Source organism: Emys orbicularis, chromosome 22, assembly GCF_028017835.1.
Source record: "Emys orbicularis isolate rEmyOrb1 chromosome 22, rEmyOrb1.hap1, whole genome shotgun sequence".
NCBI lineage: Eukaryota > Metazoa > Chordata > Testudines > Emydidae > Emys > Emys orbicularis.
Window position 1 is genome coordinate 16,611,498 of NC_088704.1, and position 23,252 is coordinate 16,634,749.

Below are 23,252 nucleotides of genomic sequence, written 5' to 3' on the forward strand. Positions count from 1 at the left end.
GGGGGGGCTGCCTCACCCCCTGGCTTGAAGTGGTTTCCATCCTATACAGGGTTTACAGTTTGGTTCAATGGCTCTCAGCACTCCCACTATACAAATGGTTCCAGCCCCCCTCGGCAGGAGGTCACAGCTGCCCAGATATTTGGGGGGGGGGGGAGGGAAGAGCAATAGTTGACAAGATTGGGGAGAAATGTATATCTGGGCACATGAGTGCCCCCCGCTCCCCAAGCCAGTTATTTGTGCTGTCTGGAAAGCTGTGCAGATGGCCTGCAAGGTAGATAGAAAAAGCAACAGGTGGGGCTGGACATGCTGCCTGTTATTGGTACCCAGCCCATCTCTTGATGAGATTTTCAGTGTTTATAACTTTGCCAAACTTTAGCTGGTGGAACTGAAGCTTTCCCTGCCAGGTGTCTCCTCAAGATGAATTAAAAAAAAAATGTAGCCAAAAGAGTTCAGCTGTTTGTGAGAAGGAGGAAAAAAACGTTCCCACAAACTTTTCTTTAGGACGCTCTAGTGTCCTCATGCTTTGGAGCAGGGACTTGAAATAAGTCCTTTGAGCCAATGATGAGCCATTTGCTGTTCCCCGAAAATCCACTCTCACAGCTGCAGCTGAAATCAATGGGAGCTGTGCTTTGAACATATAAAGTGCTGCATAATGCTAAGTATTCTGGAATATCAAGTCCCAGGTGTCAAATAACTGGGAACCCAAAATTAGTAGATACTTTTGACTTTAATCTCTTTGTGCCTTAGTTCCCCCTCTGTAAAATGAAGATAACAACATGCCCTCATCTCCCAGGGGTGTTGTGGAAATTAATGTTTGTAAAGCACTCAGATGCTATGATGATGCTATTGTATTAATTTAGAGGGAATAAATGGACCCAAAGAGTTAAAGGTGTTAACATGACCCAATCACTGTCCGACATTAAACAGTCTTAAACAAGATTCAGGGTCGCTGGTACACAGATGTCTTTTGCACCTTTTCCCATCAACATTTGTTTTTATAGGTTATTGTGACATTTTCTGAACTTTTATTCACTTTTCACAGTTGAACTCACAATTAGGGTAAATTTATATGCCCGGTTATCACAACAGTACCATACAAAAGCCCATGAGGAAATTAATAATTCTGTTTTCAGAACAGGGTTTGAATAGTGTGCAATAAAGGCCTGGAGCCACCCATTGCAAAATGTGGAGAAAACAAAATATGAAATAGCTGCTCATTAAGTGAGCACCATCCATTCTGTGCACTGAATGAGGCAGGGGTCTTGTGGAAAAAACAGTAAATGGGTAGTGTAATTGAAGCCCATAATGCATATGCACAAGGGGGCTGAATTAAGGTTACACCGGCAGCCTTAATTCTGGCATTTCCTAACTTTTGACTGTGCAACCTTAATATTATTCTTTTAATTTAGGACTTTTTGTGTAATATATGTAGATATAGTTTATAGGTTAGATATACTGTACATAATATTATTGATACACAGTATACCATAGATATAAATTGCAGATAAGATGTTTGTAATATTAAAATAGGGGCTACATCAGATGAGACTTTTGCCCTGGTGTCTGCCAAAATTTCTCCTCCTATCTGCATATACATACACAGTTGTGCAGCATGTTGTGTGCCATTTCTGCAGTCATTACCCCAAGGGTGGTTGCATTTCAGTGGTGAAGTTATTCCATTCTGTCATTTGTTCGGATTTCATAGGTAGTTGTGCCCTGAAGAGCTCTTTTATGCCAACTGGCAAAGGGCGTACTGTTATGTAACCATAAATCCCAGCAGATCTGACAAACTCAGTACATCCAACACGCTCTTGTCAGAATATTTAGCCAAACCGTTCTTGTGAGGTGTCATGAAAATGGTGACATGCTGGTCATGAAAGCATTGTGTGATGTGGGTATGGGTTGCGTATAAACAGTTATGTACGTGTGCTGGAAATGTGTTCTTAAAAGATGTCGTGGAGGCAGTTGATAAACAAAGGAACGTGGGTTACGTGTCTTCATGGATCAGGCTAACAGGCAGATGAGAAAACCTCATGGCCTGGTTACAAGAAAAGGACAATAAAAGTACATATACATCTAAGGTAAACAAAGTGATCAAGGCAAACGAGAAGGCGAATTGACCAGAGGAGGAAGAAGGGGCTTGGTGCCTGCACCCAGAGGAAAAAGCAGCAGGGGCACGGGTGCCGACTTTTCAAAGTGCCGGGGGGTGCTCGACCCCTGGCTCTGCCCCAGGCCCCGCCCCCACGTCATCCCTTCCCCCAAGGCCCCACCCCACCTCTTCCCGCCCAGTTCCTCCCCCGAGCGCACCGCATCCTTGCTCCTTCCCCCTCCCCCCCAGCTTCCTGCATGCCGCGAAACAGCTGTTCACAGCGGGCGGGAGGGGCTGGGAGAGATGGGGAGGTGCTGATCCACGGGCCTGCCGGTGGGTGGGAGACACTAGGGGGTACTCCAGCCCCAGATCACCCACGGAGTTGGCACCTATGAGCAGGGGAGAAGAACTTTGTCTGCGTTTATTTTTCAAAGAATACATTTCAAAGGTTTTCTGACTGTAAAAGGGAATCAAAGGGACTCCTTGGTTATCCATCACTTAAGGCACAAAAGGGGCCAGCACTTTTGGAATCTGTGAAAGCTGGTTCCTCAACCATGTGGGTTGAGGATGCTGAGAACTGACTGGAGGTGAGAAATTGCCTGAGACTGTTAAGTTTTAGACACTAGAAAGCGTGTTTTCTTTTGTTTTATTTGTAACCACTTTCTGTTTCTATTATCTCCGCTCAGTATCACTTAAACCTCTGCTCTTTATTAATAAACTAATTTTAGTTTTACCATAAAGTCACTCAGTGCTGTTATATTAAAGTGTAGTGTGCAGTCTCGGATGTGCCAACAGGCTAGGGTGTATTCTGTCTCTTTCGAGATGGTGGACTTGGTATTTCTGTGGTCATCTGGTGACAAGAGGTGGATGCTGCAGAGGAATGGTCCAAGGGGTTCGGGGACTGGGGTTGACTGAATGTTACCTGCAAGGCAAGGTGAAGACTGGCAGACTCTCGAGGAGTTTGCTGGTGAGGCAGACAGACCGGTGTGGCTGGGCCCTAACACACAGTTTAAGCTCCAGCAAAACTCTCCCTTGCTGAGGCAGATGAGTAAAATATTGGCTTATGATTCTGGGCACAGCGGGAAAGTGTCACAGTGGTGAATAGGTACAAGCAAATGAATGAAAAATCAGTCTGGGAGGTGCAAATTTTTCATAGCTGAAACCTTTCATGACCGTGTAGACTTCCTACCTGATCATTGGCCAGCAGGGGTTATCTCCAGTTTAGTGTCCCTCTCTCCCTGCAGATGGGAAGATAATGAGGCAGTATTGGATTCTGTAAATCCGGCATGTTGCATAGAAGGAAGGCAGGGATCCCTACTCCATGCTTGGGAAGCTACCTTGTCGCATCCCCCAGTCACCTACAGTGCTGAATGTAGTCACCCAGACTGGGGGACATGCCTCTCTTTGGTTTCTGGCAATGTAAGACCAAGCTCACTTTGCTGAGATGATTACACTAGAAGAGCCTGTAGGAAGGACGTAGGTGACCCGACAGAATTTTGTTGTGATTGCTGCACACTGCTAGTTTACACCTTCTAAAGGTGTTCACATTGCCAGCAATCTCTCCTCATCTGAACTGTTGGCCCAAGCTTTGACATGTCTATTCTAGGCCCTACTAACTGCTTTGTGCATGGGACCCCTGCACCAGTGGAGAACCCCACTGACTTTTGGGGGGTCCTGCGTGAGTGCAGGGATCTGCCCGTGTGAATCCAGCTAAAGGGACAAAGCCTAAGACTATATACACCTCTACCCCGATATAATGCTGTCCTTGGGTGCCAAAAAATCTTACTGCATTATAGGTGAAACTGCGTTATATCTAACTTGCTTTGATCCGCTGGAGTGCACAGCCCCGCCCCCCTGGAGCGCTGCTTTACCGCGTTCTATCCAAATTCGTGTTATATCGGGTCGCATTATATCGGAGTAGAGGTGTACAAGCTAATGGCTAGGGAATACGTCTTAGTCTGTGCTTGGAAAGAGCTATGTAAATGAATAATAGTAAAAAATAACAAAGTGCTTTGAGACCATTGGTTAGAAGGAGCCATAGAAGTGCAAAATTATTATTGTAACATGAGTTAATGTCCACAGTGGGGGTTATAGACTGAAAAGAGAGCTGTTCAAATACTGGATAATACGATTTATCAAGTAAAATATTGTCCGGATCATGTATTATTCATCAAATATTGCACTCAACGAGCTGTAAAGTTGAGTAATGCAAAACATGGAATAGTGAATAGTTCCATTACTTGACAAATATTATCCATCCAGCTTTAACCAAGACCTAATTCTTATTTTCATTTAACTTCTGTTGACGTATTTTTATTACATGTCTTCAACCCGCCTTCAAAATGTACAGGTTTGATTTTGGCTGCAGGCATGGAAGTGACTACTTGGGAGCATTGGAGCTATTTTTCCACTTGGAAACAAATTACATCCTGCATTCATTTGGAATCCTGCCCTATATGGAGGCAGCAGGTGCAGTTATTGCCTAGATGACAGCTTTGCTGATTCAGTGCTTCTTATGCTACAAGAGCTGGTAATTTCTCAGTTGATTCACTGTTTCTTTTATGCATACAGGTTTATTACATGGCCACTGGCTGAATATAAGATGACATCAGCATAGGATTATTCTAATGTACAAAGGTGTATTCTAGAGATAGGGTGATTGTAAATAGCACAGATCTGGCCATTTTGCCCTTCTTCTGCATCCCAAGCTAAATGGTAAGTGAATTTCAGGCACTTCAAATGGCTACCACCATGTGATGACGGCGGCCATTTTAAGTGTGGTCTTGCTTCTTCTCGCTGCCTGGCCGATCTTCTACCAATCTCCCTTACCGTGTCCTCTGCTGCTTCATTACTCCGACCACCCTTTCCAGGACCCCATCTTGCGCCTTGGGCACCACCCACCCCACCTCCCTGATTCATCTTAGTATCCACTGGCTACATTATCTGGTATCTAATGAATCCCCAAAGATGGTTTAATCACATCCCTAGTAAATACGTATTACAGCAGCACATTGGTAAAGACAGAACCTTTTAAAAATTAGAGCCTTATTCTCATTTATACTAAGGCCCTGTGACACCACTCTAGCAGTATAAAGGGGCCTTACAATGGATATACAGTATATTTATACCCCCTTTAAGGTTCTGTTACACTGCAAGAACAATGTAAATGAGAATCAGGCCCTTTATCGGTTAATACTGGAATGATGGGAAAGTCTGATCCTTCTTCAGAAGATGGCAGCAGGGGAAACTGAAGGACAAAGTTGTTCTCATGCCTCTCAGCTCCAGCTAACTGTACTCGAGTTGGGATCTAGTTCAGGTCCGGATTGCAGCTTGTCATCTTCTCCTGGGAAGTGGACGGAGTGCCCGCAGGTAGGACCCTGTCTGATGCTAGATCCTGTGCCGTTTCATGCCAGCGAGTTCTGAGGGACAGACTTGCCCCCTTCCCCAGCAGCAGCTCCATTAAAAGGAAGTGATTTTTTTCCACAGCCAAGTGCAGCGGGGTTTTGTTTAGCCAGCCGGCTGCATTGATCTCAGCTCCATGGTCCAGAAGGTAATTAGCTACCTCGCTGTGCCCACGACAGGCAGCTCTGTGAAGTGGAGTCAGATTCAGACAGTCCCTAATGTTGGAAACAGCTCCTGTCTTAATCAGCAGGTGGACGAGGGCCAAGTGTCCCGCAGCTGCTGCCTTGTGGAGTGCCGTGCAGCCGTAGTGGTCCTTCATGTTCACATCAGCTTTGCTTTTCAGCAACAGTTCTGTAATCTGGGAAAAGAAAAAGAGAGTTAAGTTGTGTGGCCCCATGCAAACGAATGGGCATACGTTCCACCTTCTTGCAATACATTGGAATATTGAGCCCAAACCTGCAAAACCGTGAGCACCTCTTGCGAGCAGCTATTTTCATTTCCAAGTCAACAGGAGTTGAGGGCACTCAGCACCTCTTAGGAGTGGGTCGGCATCTTGTAGGACCGGACCCACACTGCGCAACCTACAGCAATTTCGGTGGCCATTTGCAGTCTCAGAGACCCTTGTGCCAATATAGAGCTCACTGCAGGATCAGGGCCTTAAAATGAGTATTACTTTTTGCTCTTCAAGTCTTGGCATGGGACAAGCAACTGGAAACTCCTTCTGAGGGCTTCAGTAGGGCCTAGGGTGACCGGATGTCCTGATTTTATAGGGACAGTCCTGATTTTTGGGTCTTTTTCTTATATAGGCTCCTATTACCCCCCACCTCCTGTCCCGATTTTTCACATTTGCTGTCTGGTCACCCTAGTAGGGCCAGGATTTCAGTTTTAGTGAATCAGTGTTTTTAGCAGTAAATGCAGCTTCCTGCTTCTTTTTGAAGTATTCTCAGCGAGGCATAGTCTAGTAGATTTATTTTTCTTGGTGAATATAAATTTCATAGATTTATAGATCCCATGGCCAGAAGGAACCATTGAGATCACTTAGTCTGATCTCCTGTATAACACAGGCCACAGAACTCCCCCAAAATAATTCCTAGAGCGTGCCGTGCCATTCCGTTTTCGGTTTACAAGTTTCATTTGCATTTTATCTTTGCATTTGCCTTTTAATTCTTCCATTTCATTCTCCTATTTTAAAGTCACTCATTGAATTCTCCCCTGTGTTCTGATAGCTGGGGGTCGGGGAGGGCAGGGGGAATTTCCAGCTGATTTACTGTCCCTCCTTAGAAAAGGCAACTGTACATGTAGTGCACCTGTACAAACTACCAATGGCACCCAAGCTATCGAATGCCATCACCAGAATATGATCTGTCTTCAGCCAAGGTGCTGTTAGAAAGTAGAGTCCTTTACGTTTTTGTGATGTATCTTTTCCCTAAACATGCATAGAGAAGCCAAGCCCATTGTGCTATTGTGTCAGAGATCATATAGTTCAATACGAGCCACCAGTCAATGGAGCTAGCTGCATCTCTTCAGGCATATCTTTCCACTTTATGGAACTTTGGAACCCCAGAGGACAATCAAGAGAGAAAGCGGTCAGTGTTGATAACCCAGACATAACATTCACAGCCAAACGGCTGGGTCTTAGTCAGCATCTTTGGTCATCTCGGATTGTCCCAAGTGAGCACTGGACTGGGACTCAGGAGACCTGTCTTCTATTCCCAGCTCTGCCACTGACCTGTGGGGAGACCTTGGGCAGGTCACTTCCCCCCGCCGTGCCTCAGTTTCCCCATCTGTAAAATGGGGATAATGATACAGACCTCGTCGTAAAGTGTTTTGAGATCTATGGATGAAAAGTGCTATGTAAGAGCTAAATATTCATATTATTATTGATAGACTTCAGTGGTCATCTCTCCCACCTTGCTGACCCTAATCAACTGATAATGAACCATTGCCATGAGCATATTGCAGAATTCAGTGCCTTAAGAAAAATGGATATTAGGGGCCTACCTCTTGATTGCCATTATTGGATGCAATGGCAAGTGCTGTTCTCCCCAGCCCATCCTGAGCATTGATGTTGGCACCCTTGGCTAGCAAGAACCTTAGAGCATCACTTCTTCCCGTCTCTGCCGCGATGTGCAATGCTGTGATGCCTCCGTTACTGCCCAGGTCTGGGGAGAGACCCTGGCAAAGCAGCAAGTCCATAATATGCAGCTGGCTGTTCATAGTCGCCCAGTGCAGTGCCGTCCACCGGTTGTTGTCCCCGCTGGCAGGATCTGTGCCTTGCCGTAGGAGCAACTGCACGATGAGGGTGTGACCGCTGGCTGCTGCACAGTGAAGTGGGGTGAGGCCCCCTTTAGTCACGGCTGATGCTGGGGATCCCCGAGCCAGGAGAAACTCAGCCACTTGGGTATGGCCACTCCAAGAGGCGTGGTGCAGCGGGGTGTAGTGTGCTCTGTCTGTGGCATGGACCACGGCTCCGCGCTGCAGCAGGAACTTCACCAGCATGATGGACCCCTTCAGCGTGGCACTGTGTAAGGGCGTCCATCCATTCTCATCCCTGTGTGGGCACAAAAATGAAACCTCAGGGTGTTTATTTCAGCGTGAGACGGACAGAGAGCGAATGAGTGAGACAGAGCTGGGGTAGAGTGGGAACAGCTGGCTCAAGGGGGCTCACCTGCTCTCTATCACTGCCCCCTGCCTCAGTAGCTGCTTCATCAGGTGGGCGTTGCCGTCCCAAGCTGCCAGGTGAAGCTCTCTCCAGCCCGGGTGCACAGGGGCGGATGGTGAGTTATTCTCCATGAGCTGAATGCCAGATTCAGAGCTGTTCCCCATCGACTCTCCTTCCAGGGTCATCTCCTCACTCAGCTCCATCCACCTCCTCAGGAACTCGGCCTCTGCTCTCATTCCTCATTTTTTTTTTTCAACAAGCAACAAATAATCTGCTGAATATTAGTTCCATTAACTACACCCCCCACCATCACTGCAGAGGGGACTATGGGAATTGGGGAATTAAAACTAGGCTGCGGAGCCTCTACATCACAGGTTTCAATCTAATAGTAACCAAAAGCCATTGCTGTCCGTTGCGCTCCATGGGTATGTCTACACTGCAAAAAACCCCACAGCGGTGAGTCTCAGAGCGTGGGTCAACGGACTTGGGCTACGTGGCTAAAAATAGCCGTGTAGATGTTCTGACTCGGGCTGGAGCCTGGGCTCTGAGACCCTTCGCCCCTCACAAGGTTTCAGATCCAGCCCGAGCGAGAGCATCAACACGGCTATTTTTAGCCCTGCAGCCTGAGCCCCGTGAGCTCCAGTCAGTCGACCTGGGCTCTGAGATTCACAGTGGCCACTGCTGTCGGTTTCCACTGTCCCAGTGCAAAGGGTTAATGTTTCATGAACCTGTACTTAATCATGTTAGGGGGCTGAAGGACTATAGCCATCTCACCACTTGGTTCCACTGTCCATTGATAATAAGCAAATGGGAGGGTGCTCAGACGCATGGCCAGCCAAGCTCAGGGGTACAAAACAGCCTTTAAGAGCTCAACTTGCCCTGAGTCAAAATGAGGCTGATCAAATAACGAGCCCCTTGTTCCACTGTGGGGCTCAGCGCTCTGCTTTTGCAGCTGGGGCTCTTCCATACAGGGATTCAAGAGACGTACGGGGAGAATTTCTGGAGTTTCACAACACCCACATCCTCAAAACCACACAGACACCGTGGCGATATTTTCCATCATAAAAAATAAACAAATAAAGCTAGTTCTTGTCTCTCAGAGCCAACCCCTTTTTAGATGGAAAGGACAGTAATTTTCCTTACCAATCATTTTCCTGCCACAGTCACGTGCGTAAGGTGGCTCCGGCGGGCGCGGCTGTACGCACAACTTGTTATGGTAGTGCTGTTGCTCAGTGCGAGACTTCACACGCTGGTTTGTTATCGCAGGGTCGTTTCCGTAGTGGTAGCCTTTGCAAGCTTTGGTTATCGCTGGGTTGTTCCTCGGTGCCGGCCCACTGGCATTAATTCAAAAAGAAAAATTCAACTAAGTAGTGAAGCTGTTGGGGGGGAAATAAAGCCCCTGTGTATAAGGTATCACACAGACCAGTATGAGATAAAAATCAATGCAAGTGAAACGCGTCAGTCCCTCTGACCTTGAGAGTGTCCCCTTAATGTCCAGGGAAGCATGTAGGCTCTGAAGAGCGCACTGTCCTCATGGCTTTCTGTATCTAGAACTGTGCTCCGTCCGTGCTGTTTACTCAGTGACTAAATGGATTCGGGAGGAGGACCTGGTTGCTAATGGTTAATAGGATAATGTCTGTTTCCCTGCACACATGTAACTTCTTTCAGCACGGCTGCCAACATTCCACTAGACAATGAGACACCAGGTCAGCAGAGTCACACAGCACCACTCCCTCGTAGTAAGACGCTCTCCAGGGAAAGACAACTACAGATCCAGTCCATCAGCTAGCTTGGGGGTCAGCTGCTCAGAGCTTTGGAAAGTGATTGTGGTTGTTGTGGACTGGAGTGACATTCACTAAAGCTTCAGGTCTGCCCAGCACAGTTAAACAAAGTAAATTCGGTGCTACTCTTAATAAACTGCAGACCTTCTGACAAGCACCAACATGTTCCCCCTCTCTGAGGCTCCTTGTGTTACATGATAACCTGCTTTTACTAGGCATTGGCAAAGCCTTTGATCTTCCAGACAGGGTCAGGTGGCGAGTGCTTAGCTCCGTGAAGTGCTCTCCTGAAGCATTAACTCTTGCTTCTATGGGGCATAAGAAGAATGAAAGAATATCTTGCCTTTCAGGTGCTGTTCATACTGAAGGAACCTGGAAAAAATATCCTACAAACTATGGGCCTGATTTTCAGGTACACCTGCATCTCCCACCTGGAATTGTGGGTACCCAGCACCTCGGAAAATCAGGCCCTGTTTTCATTCATCACTTTGCCCACCACTGAAATAAGCCAGGGCTGGAGTGGAACATGGTGATTGTTTAGCAGCTCACAGCAATTCTACTACAAACGTTTGCCTTGAGCACAGGAAGAAGAATCCTGTATCCGGGTAACTGTGGGGGGAGCCCAGGTCAGCAGAGTGGAAGCCAAGAGGTTCTGATGAGCATCCATTTATTTGGGGTGATGGTACAAACAAAGCTTTTGAGGTCCATCCCCCACTAGAAAGACCTTAGTGTAATAAATGACCACATGCTAATTCTCCCCAGATGGTAGGAGGCACATAAAAGATGGTGTTTGTCCTCTGTGTCCAGTCTTCCTTCCTATTATTTGCAGTAAGGCCCCTTCCACAGTTCCGGTTGTGTAAAGGGACCTTCCAGTGGGTGTGCATGTAGTTGACTCTGTCAGAGTTGTGTAAAGGGGCCTGTGTGTCCATGGAATCATAGAATATCAGGGTTGGAAGGGACCTCAGGAGGTCATCTAGTCCAACCTGCTGCTCAAAGCAGGACCAATCCCCAGACAGATTTTTGCCCCAGATCCCTAAGTGGCCCCCTCAAGGATTGAACTCACAACCCTGGGTTTAGCAGGCCAATGCTCAAACCACTGAGCGATCCCTCCCCCCATGATAAGTCATCCCCATGTTTTCAGTGGTTGGGGGAGTTTGGGAAGGTGGGTCACATCCTCCAGAATGTCTCCTTGGCAGGGAGAGAAGGCTGTGAATAAACCAAAACCAAAGGCAGGAGCTGTAAGAAGCCACAAGGTGGTGCTGTCGCTATAAAGACATTTGAGAAATTGTTCTCCCACCAGTAGTGCTCTGGGTGGCTCCGGGGTCAGTGAGAGAAGTTCATGTTTACTGCACCAACTACAGCATCTAATATCTCCTGGCAGGAGACTCTTCCACAGGTAGTACTTAGCAAGACTTCTCTCCCACTTGCTAAGAGGGTCTTACCAGGGCTGGGGAAAGCTGAGGAATTGGAGGTGCTGTGAACCTCTCATCTTGTTTTTTGAGGTTTGCAAAGCTATTTTGATTTCTAGATGATTCATTTGAACCCATATTGTTTTCCAAGCAGAATTCAATTTGAAAACGACAATCTCCTCCCAGCTCCCTATGGGCTCAATTCTGCTTTCATTTACATTGAGGGGAATCTGGAATCACTCCACTGGATGCACTGAAGTTGCTCTGGATTTATGCCAATGTAACTGAGATCACAGTTTGAGCCAACATGCTTTCTAGAGCCAGAGAAGGCTGTGCTATGCATTAGAAAGAGAAGAGCTCCCAATAAACTAGGCCAGCGCATGCGGGTGCCCAATATTAGAGGTGTGGCTGGTAAGCAGGCTTAATTTATGGGATCCAATTTCACTGATTTGCTGGGACATACTGGTTTGGGTATTACACTCCGTTCAATACTGTGATGCTTGTAAATACTAATCACAGTTATACCGTGTTCTCATACTGGCAACCTCTTCCTGGCAGCAGAGAATCTGACCCTAAATGTCCTCTTGCATTTTTAGGAAACCAAACACAACCACCTCATTATTAATATTGTTTATCAATTGTAGGGTAACAGAACCCAGGGTCCATGCAGGCTCCAGGCTCCCCTGGGCTAGGGGCCATACAAACACAGAGAAAGACTCTGGGCCTTGCCCCAGACTGACTAGCAACAAAAGTGAAACTGACCAGTCAGTCTTCAGTCAGGTATTTCAAATGTGCACATACTTCAGTACAGGGGTTTATGCACCTGCACTGGAGTTCGTGGCCTCTCAAGTTCATCATGTGCAAAATCTGACCCTAATCCCCCAAGGTGAATGAGATGAAAAAAGTGAACAACCAGCATAAATGGTGAATTGAGATTTTTAAAAATCCATTTTTATAACTGCAGGTATTCTTAGTAACAGGCAAGGACTACAATCTTAAAGCAGATGACATTTCTCTTGACAGCATCCTTCTAGTTATCATAATAATAAAAAGAGCATTAAGAGCATGAATGTCAGCTGACTGTTGTGAAATAAACCTTCCTGTCACAATCCATCAAGCAAGAAAGGTTCAGCCTCTCTGTTCTTTGCTACTTGCAGTCACTCGATGCAGGTGCACTGGGTCTGTTTATTTAATTATTTATCTATTGGTGGTGGAATTACATATTAGTATTATACTACATTGGCCAAGGTCAAAGCCGCTTATCTACATTAAAATATCCTAAGAATGCTAATAAGTTAGATGGAATCTGTCAATCTTCGAATGTGTTTCCATTAATTTATTCTGGGCCGGTTTATCTACATCAATGATTCCCTTGTCAGCTAGGAAACCTGAAACCTTTAGGAAACACAAATGCAATTCACCAGGACTTATTTGAAATGCTAACCGATAGTTAGCTGGGAACATAGTTCAATAATGTGTCTACCTTTGAAACAAAATCAATGTTACTCAGAAGGGTTTTAATGTGGGCTGGTTTTTAATGCTATGTTTTTAATATATAAAATGTATTTGGAGGTTTCATTGGATCCCAAAGGACAGATTTGGAGCTGGTGTAAACCAGACGCCACTGAAGTCACTGGAGCTATGTTGTTTTACACCTGCTGAGGATCTGGCCCACAGTGCCCATCTGGGAGCAAAGCAGTCGCTGCAGTTGGATGAAATCTACAAGAAAAATAAACTCACTTTTTGTCCTGGTTTTCCTACTCCCGACAGTTTACCAAGTTTAGGGGCTGCCGGGACAGATAAAATGAAAGCCAGCAGAAAGGTGGAAAAGGGGAAGCCCTAAACTCTGCTGTTTTGGGACTGCAAATGTAGAAGCCAAAATAAAAAGAGCCAGGTTGACTGGCATGCTCCTACAGTTTACAGGATCAGGGCCCTAGCTGGTAGCGATTTTAAAGGCATTGCCGTTTGACCCAGTTGTCTGATATGAATGGTGGGAAATGGCTGAGAAATAAAATGAGAACATTGCCCAAAACTCCAACTGAGGCATTATGTTCACCTTGTTTTCTCCCACACATTTGTACTTCCTGGTTCCATCTGGGACAAGAAGTATCACAGCACAGGCTGTCCTAGTATTTCAGTGTTGCCAACCACAAGCATTTGAAAATCATGAGTCAGGTCCCCAATTAATCATGAGATTGAATTAACAATCTGAGATTTGGGGGTTCTTAGAATTAGAATTATAGAATATCAGGGTTGGAAGGGACCTCAGGAGGTCATCTAGTCCAACCCCCTGCTCAAAGCAGGACCAATCCCCAGACAGATTTTTGCCCCAGATCCCTAAATGGCCCCCTCAAGGACTGAACTCACAACCCTGGGTTTAGCAGGCCAATGCTCAATCCACTGAGCTATCCCTCCCCCTCTTCTTAGCTTTCTAGTTCTTGAGCCTTAAGTTGCACTCGGGCCACGTTTTCAAGCTTTGTTCTCCATCACGAGGGCTAGAAACTTACTTTTTTTAAATGAAACCTGAGATTCTCATGAAATCACTTGACTCCAGGAGCTGGCACTTGAAGAAAAATATCAAGTATCATGAGATTGGCAATAAAATCGTGAGAGTTGTCAACACTGATTTCTGGTCCAGCTTTGCAAGAACCACGCTATTTTAATGGTTCTGAGAAATGTCCTGTCATTTGGATGCCTCTTCAGTCCAAACTTCCAAGCAATTTGAAAATCACATTCCAGCAGCCCTGACCAAGCAACCTCCGTAGGGCGGGGCATGTGATCAACAATAATGGTGCTGGTGGAAATTGAGCCAAAGTCTGGGTTTATGTTTGCATACCAGCAGCGGGCATGCCTGTTCTCCGTTCCACCACATGCTGTGAATTACTGCGGTTGGCTCAGCACAGGGATGCGAATTGCTGAATTTCAGCCAATGTACACTTTCTTCTTCGTTCGCGGCAGCGTAGAGTCTATCATGCGTCTTCCCTAGCCTGACACAGTGGGCCCCTTTGTGCTGTCCCTGACACCTGTGCAAAGGGAGTGCCAGGAAGAAACCAGACTTCTCCACTCGCACCCGGGGCAGGATTGTACACCCGCTTTGCACCACTGGGAATGAAAACAGAAAGGGGCGTGGAGTCTCAGGTCCCGTAACATGACAGAATCTTCCCAGGGAGCTTCCGTAGGGGCCAGTCCTGCAGTCCTCTCTCAGATGAAACTCTCATTGGCTTGACTGAGCGTAAGAACGGAGAAAGAACTGCAGGACTGAATCCTTGGCTATTAGTGGTGGCAAAGCCCTATTAGGCCATTTACCTTTCAGTTGGGACATAAAGCCAAGGTCCTGACTGCTCCTGGTGACCAAGGATCCAGTCATTTTGCCCCAGAGAGTGGGAACTAGCTCCTGTGCCCTGGCATATCCCAATAGGATAATTACGTTCTGCCTGCTTGAAGTTCAGGGCAGTTTCAGCTGAATCCAGTGGGCTAAATCCATAGTCAGCATATCCCAGTGGCACCACCCTGATTTGCACAGTCCGAGGATGTAGCCCTCTCTTCACTTCCTGCCCTGAGCCATTGAGTAGCGTTGCCTTGCGCTGACAAGCAGCTGCTGCGTTGTGCCCTAGAGGTGGCTGCATTCCAGAACTGGGTGGAAGCGATCCCAGTGCATGCTTTGCACAATCAGTGTGTAAGGGGGTTGGGCCCCGTCTCTGTACAAACACCCAGTCATCGCCATCATTGCTCGGCATCGTTATCCTGAAACTTCACTCCTCGGGGGGGGGGTGAAACAGACGTGCAGCTTGGAGGTTTATATCACACTTGCTGCTAGGGAACTTTCCCTTGGCATTTAGTGCTGAACCTCCCTTTGCTCAATTCAGGCCCATTCTTCCCACCAGATTGTTGCCTTGCGATGACTTGGGCACTTTGCTCTGAAGATATTCAGACACGGTGTGCCTCTCTGTCGGGCGAAGAGGACTCCAGTCACACAGCGAAAGCTTTTTGAACGGTAAAAGCAGGAACTGAAACCTACACACATTAATCTCATTGCAACGGCCCGCTGCAGCCGCCGTCCTGATGGATGGACTCTGCATCTCCATGAATATTTATTTCCCTTTATTATTCTTGAAATGTATTTATTGATGGAAGGAACTGGGATGAACTTTCACCCAGTGTCACTGGTGTATTTCATCAGGGCTGGAGACAAGGCGAGGCGCTTGGAGTGACGACAGGTAGCATGCATGGGAATATCATAGTGAAGTACTGAAGGGCCAGGTGAATGAGCAGCTCCAGTGAGGCCGGGGGAGACAAGGAAATGCTTCAAGTTGCACTGATGAGCTGTCGACAAGTTTACTCCAATTCATCCACAGGAGGAACAAGGAAGGAGCCAGGGAATGGAATAGAAGGCACACACAGGCCCCAATTCCCCTTTTGCTTATCTCACTGGAACTCCATGGACTTCAGGGGAGCTGCTCCTAATTTACACCGGAGTGGGAGGAGCAGCCCAGTGTTTTGTAAACCTTTTGCATTGACAACAGTGGGCATGATCAGGCCCGGAGTGTGTGACGGAGAGGGGCAGGGAAGAGCAGGTTTAGTTCTGTTTTCAAGTGAGTAGCCTGGCAACCAGAAATATATTTCCACCCTGTATGTTTGCAAAGCCAGTGGGGCAAAGCCAGGGCCCTGATTAGATGTGGTCTAAGGATGGGCAGAATGCCCCTTCCCCCATGTTTGGATTGTGCAGGGAGTGTGTGGGAGGGCGATAAAGCATTGGTAAGGGGAATCAGGGGCATGGCCCTGGGCGGGAAGTATTTTGATAACCCTGTGAAGCTGGGTTCATTCGAAAGACAAACCAAACAGCTAGTCGTTGGCAGCCTGGAGTAGCTTGATTCAGATGGATCCGTGGTGATCTTTTCCCAGAATCAAAGGGAGAGAGGCCAACACTGCCGCCCCTATAGAGCAGCTTGGCATAAATGTCCACTAATACCTCCTCAGAAGCTGCTGTGCACCACAGCCCAGCTGTGGCTGCTTGGCTGGGGTGGGTGAGGAAATTCCCATTTATAGAGCGCTCTGGGTTCCAGCTGGATACAAGGAGCTCTTTAAATCACCCTACTGAACATGCTGAGCTCCCTTCTGGCATGTCGCCTCCGCAAAGCGCTTCTCGGGGCAGGGATTAGCTGTCTTTTTACTGTGAGTCCGTGCTGCACCTAGCAAGTGGGGCCCTGACTGGAGTCCCGAGCCCCTACCACAGTATAAAGAATAGTAGCTTGCCTGCGGCCCTGCAAGCATCAGAGCTGGTGTCAGAGAAATCCTGGCTCACAGTCCCATGCTCCGACCTCTAGGATAACTCAGCTCTCATTTGTCTCTCCTTTGCTTCACTCTGCTGTGCATGAGAATCTCAGGCACGTTTGATTTTCCTCTGCAGAAAGCTGGTGATAATGAAGGGAACTGGGTTTGAAGCTGACAGCTGTTTTACAGAGTTAGCTTCCTGGAGCACTCGAGCAAAGAGGCCAGATGGGTCTGCCACGGCCCAGGCAGGATAAGAAATGAATCCATGGAATGGGCAGCCCGGGGAGGGGCTGGCTATCTCTGATGGGCGATGATGATGGATGTGCTTTGAGACTGGTCTCTTTCTTGGATGGGTAGATCCTCAATGGTGTTTCATTGCTAATTGTTTGCATGCAAGCATCCAGCTTTTAATCTCACCGTCCTCATCTGTTTTCTCTTCCCAAAGCTACTGATCCTGGAAAGGATGTGTCTTGATGATGCGTGGCACTATTAACCAGCTCAGTGGTGAGTGGTCTCGCACCCTCCTTGTGCGCCACTCAGCCGTGCTGCCTAGACGTGTTGTGGGACTCAAACAGCGCGCTGGCCCCTTCCAGGGGGGTGAGTTTCGTTTGGAGGTGACTTTGCATGTGCGTGCTCTTTCCTCTCGCTAATTGTGTTTCGACACTGCCCACCAGTGGTCACACGCAGGAGCTTCAGGGCGACAATTGCCCCTCACAACTTGAACATCTTTTAGCTCGTTCAACTCGTCAGAATTTCTAGGAAAGGGGCTTGGTCTTCAGCTTAAACCAATCAGACATTTGCAAAAGCCGGATCCCCCCAATAGGCACCCAGCTAGCAGCTGCTTTGCTTCAACAGCCTTTCTCCTCCTCTTTAGAGCCTCGTTGCCTTCCTCTCTTTTTCACTTCTTTCCCGTCCCCCTAATATTCCGGTTTCAAGACAGGAGACGGGATACCTTCTCTGTCAGTGACTGGTGGAACTATTATTTCCAGTGCACACTGTGCCCGCCCTTATCTCATTAGGATTTGTAGCTAAACGATCATCGTCATCTTCGAGCAGGCAGTGTGATCCAGTGGCGAGAGCACTGGGGTGGGGGAGATCTGGGGGTCTGCCATTAACTGGCTCTGAGCCCTTATGCACATCTCTGTTCTCTGTCTCCTTTTCCCACATCTCCTCAATGGGGATAAGGATCGCTGGATGAAAAGTGCTACGTAAGGGCGAAATGTAAGTGGAGCAGGCCTGTGTCACTTTGGTCTACACGCAGTTTTGGCCCCATTTAAGTTGTATTGGTTTAGAAGCGGTACAACCCCGGAGCGCGGGGGCAGCTGTACTAGGATCAAAGTGCTTATAACAGGATCGCTTATTTCTGTATGGGGAAGGCGATGGGGTGGGTTCAGTGGGGCTAGGGGTGAGGCTGGTAGGTGGCCTGTGGTGGGGTTAGGGGTGGTTTCAGCCGGCAACCCCAGGCTAGGGTTAGGGTTGGAGCCAATTGGTTCTCTGGGCTTCGGGTTAGATTTGGTTGGTATTGCTGGCCCAGAGCTAGGGTTGGGGCTAGTTAGTGGCTCTGACCTCAGGCTAAGGTTGGGCAGGATTGGTTGCACTGGTCCTGGTATCTGGGCCACCTGCCCTTGAGCCTTTCACAAGGCCATTGAACTCTTGAAGCTCGCCGACTCGGTTCACCCATCAGTCATTATTCCACCTTGCACCATGTCCCCACCAGAGGGCCGATCACTCGAGGTTTAAGGAGGAATTTGGGGGCAGATAATCCCTGTGCCGGTGCAAAGACAGCGGGAGCCATCCCTGTTCAGGGGATGTGGGGCCTGTGCCATCCACTAGGGCATCCCTGAGGACTTCCCTAAAGTGCGTCACTGTTTCAAAGGCCTTTCTGGGGCTTCGCAGGGGAACAGAATAGCTGGACCCTGAGCCCATCCCAACCATGCTTCACCCTGCGGTATGCACCCACCACTGCCTCCGCTCTATCCTCAGATCTCTTTTGCCCAGGGTGCCAGTGGAGGTGGTGCAGGCTGAGCACCAGCTGTTGGGGGCCTCTGCGTCAGGAGTCGCCACCCCACGTGGGGAGGGTGGGGCCTGGGCCCTCCCCCACGCAGAATGCAGCGTGGGCCGTTGGTGCTGGGAAATCAACCCCATGCGCAGTGAGGGGTGGCCACCGCCCCCCCCCCCTCACCACTGGAGGGGGAATGGTTGGGCCCTCACCCAGAGCTGCTCTGAGGGGAGGGGGGTAGCGGGCACATGGGGATGCTGCGCCGGGTCCAGCAATGTGCAGCACCGCGTCCGGCCCCCGTGCACGGGGCGAGGAGGAGGCACCATGGCTCCCCCCAGGAGAGGGGAGCTGCGCCCGGCGGAGAAGGAGCTGCTGGCGGCAATTGCCCGAGGTGAGGCATGTGCGTGCCCAGCTCGGCAGGTGAAGCCCTGTATCTGGGGGCAGCAGGGCTCGGGAGAGGGCGTGGCTTCTGGGGAGACACTGATCTAGCACCATCTGTCATTGCTTGTCCACCCCAACGTCGGGGCCCATCCAGATTTCCACGCCTAGCTACGCCTGCTCTGTGGCTGCCTCGTTGGCACAAAGGGTCCGGGACGCAGTGCCCATAAAGTCGAGTCAGCATTGTATCACTGGCGTGGCATTGCTGCGTGAAACCCTCCTGCCTCATCTCCATGACAACCGGGTGACAGCCTATCTGCCCTACCCCTGCACAGAAGCTCTAGGCTCTAGGCTCCGCTCTCTCCGAGCTGAGTGACGGATCAGATCATGACGTGACCGGGCCGGCTGTAATGAGGACCGTAATATCTCAGCTGCAATTTGGCCAGCTCTGTAATTTGCTAATGGGATTCCTGAAAGCATGGGTTATGCTTCCGACACACAGTTTGAAAGGGACATTCTCTTGACACAAAACTCATATTAAAAATAAATGCACAAATTTGTTTCTAATAACAGCTTAGAATAACCACGCTGAAACAGGCTTAGGAATCTGATGAATTTTTTACCGTCTGTGTTATTTAAAAAACATTTCTACATTTCACTCAGCTTGGATGTGTTAACTAGAGTGATCTGTTTTACACTGAACTTACAGTCAGTTTCACTGTCTGGGTCTATTGCAGAAGCAGCCTTGGTATGTGTGTCTTTGCAACATTGGGCAGATCTATTATAATTAAGAAGGAGGGTGGGGGGAAAGAAAGAAAAGAAGGGAAAAGTTTGTTTGTTTAAATGATTAAAACATTTAGGGGTTTTTAACCTTTTATTTCCCCCTAAACACACTCACCCTTTTATATTTTCAAAATCTAAATTTCAGCCCTAAATCTGGCTGCAAGCGGCTACGTAAACATAAACCCACAGTGTCAAAAATAAAATAAAATTAGACTCAGGCATCAACACCTTTCAGAACAACATTTGTTAGCATCAAGCCTTTCACCGGTGGGCGGTGTGAAAGGAATACTAATAGTGAGCGATTTCAGGTGTTTGTGGATGCTGGCAGATCTGGGTTTGTTAGAGAAGCTATAAATAATCCTTAACTTTTCTCTAACACTTTTTATCTTTTGATCTCAAAGTGATGCACAAAAAAGGGAAAGTATCATTATCCGCGTTTTACAGGGGAAAGCCGAGGCTTGGAGAGACGTAGAGCTGGTCAAGGTGGTTTTTAAAATGGAAAATGGCTTTTTGGACCAAATGGAAACTTTTGCAAAAAATGTCTGCGTCTCACAAAATCGATGGTTTTCTGACAAAACTTGAAACATTTCATTTTCTCAAATATTTGCTTTGAGAAATCACTCCTTTTCAGTGACATTTTATGGGAGAGGCAGGCAGGGTCTGGGGGAAGAGACATTTCCTGACCCTCTCTAGCCCAGCTCCTTTCTAGAAGGGAAAGCAGCCCAGTTTTTTTGGAAGTGGAAGGAGAAACAAAGTGTGCCCGGGGCTGTCATATGCATGATGCTGCTTCCCGTGCCAGCATCCCAGCTGCACTGGGTTCATGATAGAAGTGATCCCAGCAATAGTTACAAGGCATTTTGCATGTTTTGATCAATTTCACAGAACTTGCAAGGGCAAGTCTGACCTGCAATAAAAACCCCCACGGCTCCGAGTCTGGGTCAACTGACTTGGGCTCTCAGGGCTTGAGCTGCAGGGCTAATATCAGCAGTGTAGATGTTCGCACTTGGGATGGAGCCCCTGGCCTCTGTGCAGAGGAGGAAAGTGCTGCCATGCAGCCCTGCCGGGACACCCAAGCCACAGCTGTTTGCATTTGAAGGCAACCACTTTCTAAATGAAGTGAACCTGGTGTCCTGGGATCCAGCTACTTGACAGGAAATAAGGGAAGGGAATGAAAACAGCCAAAAAAGAAGAAAGAAAAAAAAAAGGTGGGGGATAGGGAATGGTCCAAAAAAATCTTCCCCAGAAAGGATGTTGGCCAGACCCTCCAAGCCTGCTCCAGCCTCTTTGCACTGCTCCCTGATAGGGCAGCCAGGAATCCCCCCGCATAGTGCTGGCTCTATGGCACCTGCTCCCAGAACCCCAGTGTAGGGGCAGTATTGGGAATGGGGAGCATGACTGTAATGCCTTGTGTTCCAGATCCTAGCTAGGGAAAGTCCTTGTTATAAGCTTACATATGCTAGAGCAGCCATGAGACTGCTCTAACTTACCCAGGGTTCTGAACTGGCCTCTATATGCTTCCGGGATCAGGGGAGTGAAAAGACAGCTTTTAGCCACTTTTGTTCTCCATCTGTCCATATCCCCCCCTGCTTCAGGTTCTGTGCTGAGCACAGCTCGGCTGGGACCAAGAATCTGGCCCTTTCCATTGAGTACTGCAGAGAGTCCATTGAATATAATCAGGGACAAAGTTCCAGAGATGGGCTCTGAACAGAGAGCTGGACCATGGTGAGCCTCAGGTTAAGGGCAAGAATGAGGAGCAGCTATGTCATGTGGTCAGGGAGTCTCCATGCCATTCCTAAAAGACAGGGATCTGTATCACTAAAGACATCCTCCGAATGGGCACTGCTTGTCCCCCTGGCTGGCAGTCGGAGGAGAGACCCAGGAGTGGATGGGCTTGGAGATTGAATTCCCCTTCTCAGCACAGCAAGCTCCTTCCAGGTGTAAGCTGAAGCACGTTGGTGTGCAGGGCAAGACAAATGGAGAGGCACAGTGGATACTCGTATCATCCATTAACCCTTTGCCTGTGTCAATTTCTCAGTGGGCAGGCGCAGCGCTAGGATGTGACTCCTGGCTGACTTGCCAGTCAGTGTTGCTGGCGGTCTCAGCATGTGCTGGGGAAGGATAATGCTGCAGGGTCAGCCAGGGTCTGGCATGTCTGATGGCAGGTAAAAGCAATGCATTCAGGAGAAAGCAGGATTCTTCTGCTGCCCAGATCAATTCCCAGGGAACAGAAGGAGGAGGAGGGGTATAAATCAGTTCATGCCCTCACCTGACCATGGCTGTCATTGAGGGAGAAGCATCAGGAGCTCCTGCTTGCACTGAATTAACAGGTGCAGGGAAGAGAGGAGAAAAGCACCTTCACTATTTTGAAATCCCAGGACAATGTAGGGTTTTAATAAGATCCTCATAAAACTGATCTATTGCTCTCCCAGCCCTGTCAGGGGTGGAATCCTTCCCACAGTTCATATACTTGGAGTGCGAGCATTTCATTTCCATACAGCAATCATTAGAAGGCACTATTTTATGGTGCCCGTAGAGAGGAAAAATAAGTGTTTTATCGCAAGCCAACGGCTCATACATTATTCATGGCCCCAGTGCTATTATAGACAGATTGAAGTTAGATTTAGAGCCCTGATGCTGTCCTGGGCTATGTGACAAAGTTGCAGATTGTGGGCAGGCTCATAAGCAACAACTGACACCTACAAACCAAGCCTGGGTCGCGTTCACAGCTCGAACTGGGTCTCGGCAAACACGTGGCCAGCTGGAGATCACTGATTTTAAACACCTTCACTTACGGCCCCTCAGTCCAGCCTGGCCACCTGGACGGCAGTGCTAGCAGACAGCCAACAGAAGCAGATAGTCTCCATGTATTGGAAAGGAAGGAATACAGCAAAACTTTCCCCGGCCATTGCTGCGTTCCTACAGGTTCTGGGAAGGCAGCTGAACTGACCTTGATCCCCAGAGCCGCATGTGCTAAATGGGTCTGTTCACTGAGCAGTCAATCGCTCCTGCCCTCTTTGCGCCGTGACCGCAGGAGCAGAAATGGCCATCGCGATGCGTCTGATGCGCTGGGCAATGCACGCATTTCCTTTCACCAGCACTAGAGCAGCTGCCTTTCAGGTTAACAGGACGTCCCCTTGGTTTTTGTGTGATGGGAAACTAAACAGGGCTGGAAAACTGGGTTGGGAATCTGAGAAGAGCTTCCTCTGCCTGGTCAGGTCAGAACTGCCCGATGGGATGGCACTGCTTCTGCCTCGGTGCCGGCAGGAATCAGTACAGGCAGAGACTGCTGAAAATCAGAACCAAAGGGACAATGCTTGGCCCCTGATCAGCGCATCTGTGCACCGCTCTAGTGGCACAAAGGGGCCATAAAGCTGCCCTAACTGCACATGCTGCCGAAGGGAATCCTTAGGTGGTATACAGCTGGGATAGCCAGCTATATGCCGTTCCCTCCTAGGCTCCCCAGATTTGGGATGTCAAGGGC

General features: G+C 48.3%; 1 protein-coding gene across 1 annotated transcript; it reads right to left on the bottom strand.

Moving 5' to 3' along the window:
- Positions 1 to 5,396: 5,396 nt before the first annotated feature.
- ANKRD65 (ankyrin repeat domain 65) lies at positions 5,397 to 9,495 on the bottom strand (the record flags this gene model as incomplete). The annotated part of the gene is made up of 4 exons (XM_065421146.1): positions 5,397 to 5,849; positions 7,493 to 8,042; positions 8,160 to 8,391; positions 9,297 to 9,495. Coding segments are annotated over 4 exons (1,434 nt in total), but the record flags the coding sequence as incomplete, so codon positions are not given.
- Positions 9,496 to 23,252: the final 13,757 nt, after the last annotated feature.